The sequence below is a fragment of the Lipotes vexillifer genome, unplaced genomic scaffold (genome assembly GCF_000442215.2).
Source record: "Lipotes vexillifer unplaced genomic scaffold, Lipotes_vexillifer_v1.1 scaffold567, whole genome shotgun sequence".
NCBI classification, from domain to species: Eukaryota; Metazoa; Chordata; class Mammalia; order Artiodactyla; family Lipotidae; genus Lipotes; species Lipotes vexillifer.
In genome coordinates, this window is record NW_006776652.1 from 1119010 (window position 1) to 1124019 (window position 5010).

Consider the following 5010-nt stretch of genomic DNA (forward strand, 5'->3'; position numbering starts at 1 on the left):
GAAAGAAAGGGCCGCTTGGTCCTTTCAAAAGCAAGCTCCCAAAACGGCTTCCTCTGGACACAGACCTCCTCCCGGTCTCCGGGTCCTCTCCAAGCCCCTCACTCAGATCCTGCCCCACAGAAAACCATGGCCCAAAGCCAACACTGGCTTTTCCAAGCCCCGAGGAGTGATCTGGGGCGGGGGGCGGGGGGCTTCCTCCACTCCAACCTGCCCCCAAACATAAAAAGATCCTAGGGAGAAGTCCCCCACCCGCTGTCCCCAATCCCACAGAATCACCTCCATCTCTACCCAGAACCGCCACTTCTCACTCCTTTCCCCAAGGAGGCCCGGCTCACGGGGCAGCTACCACAGGGAGACAGCGACACCTAGAGGCAGAGTGCTGCACCGCGAGCCTGTCACTCCCGACTGAGCGCCGAGGTGAAAGGAATCAAGGAATGGGCTCCTGGAGGGCCAGGCCTACCCCACTAGGAGAGCAAGGGGTGGGCCTGGGTTGGAGAAGCCCTCAGGGTCCAGAGCAAAAGACTTTCCTTCTCCTCCTGACCACACCTCTGCCTCAGGACAGGAGGAGCTGAAGGCTGTGGCCAGGCTGGGACAAGACCATTGAAGAAACCAGCACGGAATGTTGTCATGGACAGTGGGGCACCTGCCCAGGTGTGGGTGGAGAAGTGTCCTCCTCCTGAGCCCAGGAAGCAGCTTTACTGCCCAGCTTCAGCAAATTCCTGGGTCTCTGAGCAGGACTCGGCTGTATCTGGGCCACCCAGGAGCAGCTGTGTTGACCCAGCCTCACTGGTACCTGCTGCCCCACCTAGCCAGCCAGGTAGCCAGCCTGCTGGAGCCTCAAGATGGGCCCAGCCCTGGGCCTTCCACTGACTCCACTCACCCCAGCATCCCAGCAGGCGTCTCCCCTCCCCCGTTGGCGTCACCTGAGGCTGCACTGTCAGAGGTAAAATGAGAAAGGGGCATCCTACCCAGGCTTAAAGGTCAGGACCTTAGCCTAGGGAACTGGGGCAATAAGGAGCCTTCCTCCCTGCCCTACAGGTGAGGTCTAGAGGCCCAAGGGATGATCCTTATAGAATCCTGGGCTTCCCTCATCCTGCAAGCTCCCAGGCAGGGAAGTGCTCTGTAGGAGGGCCGGTGCATCTTCGGACCAAACTCCCTGGCTCTTCTAGTCGGAGTCATGACCCCCAGAACCAATCAAGCCCAGCCAGAGAAAGAAGTCAAGTCTCCAAGAATTCTAGGAGAGTAAAGGTTGGAAGGTATCCTGGTGATGTTTCCAAATTCTAGATCAGCAGAAAACTCAGATCCCTCAAGGAAAGCAAAGACATGTAAAAGAGCTTTTAAAGACACAGAAGGACTGAGAGACCACACAGAACTACAGCCACCCTCGTGCATCAAATGCCCCACAAGAGCTAGAATGCCAGTGAGAGGTGGGCCCTCTGACCAGCCCTGATGCCCAGCCCCATCTCATTTTCTCCCTGAGCTTGTCAACACTGGAGGTCAGGCAGGCTGGGCCAGAAAGGCCTCTCCAGCCCCAGACCTCACTAGAACCTTGGGAGGGGCACACCAAAGGCCCCTGCTCCCAGGAACATGCTTCACTCCACCCCCCCACTGAAAGTGCCCACCACCTCTCAAGCTTCAGAAAAGCCTCTCCCCCAAGTGGAATTTCCAACGAACTCCCAACTATGGGTTCCTTGCCAGGAAAGGGCCCTGGTGCTGAAATGTCCTTAGCACCAACCTATCCCTTGTTCTCGACTGGCCTAACCCAGAGCCTTTCAGTGCCCTGTGGTCACTCAGTTAACCCCACACCCCAGCTTTGGAAAGGGGCTTCTCATGGGAAGGGAACTGAAAGGCTGTGGCCAAAGAGGATGCCGACAGCACCCTGCTCTTTTCCTGCTCTCAACTCCCCACACACTAGGGTCACAGACACCTGGGAGGACATCTCTGAACAGGCCCCCTACACATGCACAGGAGAACAGTCTCTGCTCAGGCTCCTCAGCTGGGACAAGCCTGCCTGCAGCCCGGGGGGCTGGGCCTGGAGGTGACTGACAGGCCGGCGCCGCTCTCCTCCACCGGGGGCGGAGACCTCAGAAGGTGCCCACGGCCCGGAGACCTGCCGGCCCGCGTGTGCGCAGCTCAGGAGCAAGCAATCTGGCTGCTTTTCCTGAAATACAATTTTCTTTTCTTCTTGGCCCTGCTCATTCTTGGCCCCAAAAAAGCTGTGTTTGTTAACCAGCAGTAGGAGAAAAGGTCAGGTTTCGTAATAGCCCCTTCAGAGAGAGAGGATTGCCGGGAAAGGCCAGGAGCACCGACCCAGCCTCCTCCCTCAGCCCCTCCCACCCGGAGAAAGCTGCCCAGAGAAAAGCCACCTCTGGCCCGGGAGGCTGGACAGCGAAGGCCACACCCTAGAGCTCAGCCTGGCCCCCTTGGGGAACTCATGCCTGTGGGAGGGGGAAGAGGAGGGGACTGGCAAAGGGCCCAGGCCCCAACCAACATCGATGGGACTGGAAGCCCCCGTCCTAGTCAGGGTACTTCTTAGACACCCCCCATCAAGTGTTTCCGGGATCTGCACCTACCTCTCCAGGCCTTCCCCTCTCCCCTCCTCCAGGAGGGAAAGGGTGCCCTCGTGACCCATCTGGGCAACCTGGCTCACCGCTGGCTACACAGCAGCCCAGGGTGGCAGGAGCAGTACCCACAATGAAGCAGATGTGTGCTCCTTCAGAGCGCGCGCGCGCGCGCGCACACAGACACAGACACAGACACACACACACACACACACACACACACACACACACACACACCGTTACCCTGCTCCCTCTCTGGAGCACCTACTGGGGCAGCAGCCTTGCCTGGGACTCCTGGTAAGGACACAGCCTTGCAAACACCCACTTTTCTTCACCTCCACCCCCAAGAATGCTCCCTCTATACCCCTGCTTCCCAAGCAGCTGAGATTTTGTGTAGCATAAAAGGGGGACGAGGGGTTGGTAATTCGGGGTGCGAAAGACACTGCCGGGGTTCAGGGGCACCGGGCAGCCCCTGCTCGCTGCCCTCGGGGGAGTGGGCTTACAGAATGAGCAGTGGTCTTTGTTCAGTCCAGGATTCTCCCCTCACCCCTCCCCTTCTTCACCCAAGGAAGCAAACTTTGGCCTTCCTCCCATCTCTTCCCACCAGCTGTGGGGTCCCCTGCCCCAGAGGTGGCAAAGGGAACGCACTGAACAGCAGCTAGAAACACTCCACTCCCGCCCACCCACCTGGCTCGGGTCTGGGCGGGAGGGAGGGCAAACGGCGGGGAGAAACTTGAGAAGTGTTCCAGGGAATGGAGCCGCTAGGAAGGGGTTCGGAGAGTACGAAGCGGGGTGCATTTTCCAGAGGTTGACTGGCAGGTGGGGGATGGCTGCCCGGGCTGCCCCCACAGATGTCCAACCGGGAGCTCCTGGAGAAACCCATGTCCTCTACCACGATCGACTCAGGGAGCCGCCGGGAAAGGTGGGACTGGCATGATTTTCCTTTCCACGACACTGAGCCTCTCCCCTCCCTTCTCTCTTCCAGATCAAGAGTTGGATTTTTTTTTTCCTTAAGTTGCCGCAATTAGAACCCATTATTTTGAGGGAAATGAGCGCTATCACTGCGTGTGAGTGAGTGAGTGTGTGTCTGCGTGCGTGTGCGCGGGGATGGTCTTGGGTGTTATAAGTCTCCTTGCCAATCCCCCGCGTAACCAGCCAGCCGCGGCTCCCGTCCCTCCGCCCGCATCCTCGCCGCCAGCTCCCGTCCCTCCACCCGCATCCTCGCCGCCGGCCCTGCTCGGTTCACCTACGCCCGGGCCCGGCTCGCCCCGCCGCGCGCTCTCCCCGCCGGTCCGTCCCCCGCCAGCGCCCCGCTCGCCCCCCGCGTTCCCGGCTGCTCGCCAGCGCTCTAACGCACTGACCGCGTAGCCCCCGAGGCTCCGGCGGACGCGCTGCCCTCGCCACCCGCAGATACTCACCTAAAAAGAAGAAGAGGCAGAAGGCGTTTGCCAAGATCATGTTAAATAAATCCCACAGTTTTGTTTTGTTTTGTTTTTTGTCTTTCTCCCTTGGATTAAAAAATAACAACAACAACAATAATAATAATAGCCAAGCCGTGATAATCAGCCCCAAATCCAATGCGGAGATCCCAGCTAGTCCACCCGATGAAGATCCTGAGTCCTGCGATTCTCGCCTCTGGCTGGAGGGGGTAGCGGAACGGAGGGCGGTGGGCGGCCTCTCGACGCCCCCCTTGCCCACTAAAATCAAATACACACGTATTCGGATGTGTGTCTGCTTTCCAAGCCGACAGCCGGTCCTCAAGTCTGCCCTCCCCTCAGCTCATCCGGGAAGGCGCGAGTCCCCACGGGTCCGATTGCCCTGCGCCTCCCGGGAGGGGACTGGGGAGGTGGGGGAGAAGCGATCTGAGAGCGAAGGGCTGAAAGGAAGCGGCGAGGGTGGGGGTCAGAATAAAGCGCAAATAAGAAAGATATCCACCGACGGGTGTAAGCGCCTAGGAACAAACCAGCGGGAGCTTCGAGGACCAGAGACCGGAGTCGCTTCTTTCTCACAAGCCGACGGGAAGGTCTTAAAAGATCTTCTCCCTCTAACCCTTGCTCGTGTCACCTTTTTCTAATATAATTCCAGGGACCGTGTGTCTCTGCGTGCGTGTGTCTTTCCCTCTCCTCTCCCTAGCTCCCGCTCTTCGCTCCCGCTCTCTCCGGCTCTCCCTCGCTCTCCTCTCCCTCCCCCTTCTCCCTCTCCCTGCTCCTCCCTCCGCCCGCCCCCTTCCCCCTTCTCGGCTCCTTCGCCCGGGCTGTCGCGCCCAAGCCCCTCTCCTCCGCCCGGGGCTCGGCGCTCGGGCTCCCAGGCGCTGGCGGCGCGAGGCGCGGGCGCGCAGCGGAGCAGCGACACTCTGCAGCGGCGGCGGCGGCGGCGACAAGGCGGTGGCGGTGGCGCCGGGGAACGTGGGCCGAGAGGAGAGCTCCGCCGCTGTCTCCCTCTGGTCTGC

The 5010-nt window shown here is 60.1% G+C and overlaps 1 protein-coding gene across 3 annotated transcripts in view; it reads right to left on the minus strand.

Moving 5' to 3' along the window:
• GFRA2 (GDNF family receptor alpha 2) overlaps positions 1–4692 on the minus strand; it is a 105483-nt gene extending 100791 nt beyond the window's left edge. For all 3 annotated transcript variants that reach the window (XM_007450548.1, XM_007450550.1, XM_007450549.1), the window contains exon 1: positions 3980–4692. In XM_007450548.1, the coding sequence (XP_007450610.1) occupies positions 3980–4019 (40 nt within the window). In that variant the 5' untranslated portion in view covers positions 4020–4692. The remainder of the gene's footprint in view (positions 1–3979) is intronic.
• Between the last annotated feature and the right edge of the window lie 318 nt (positions 4693–5010).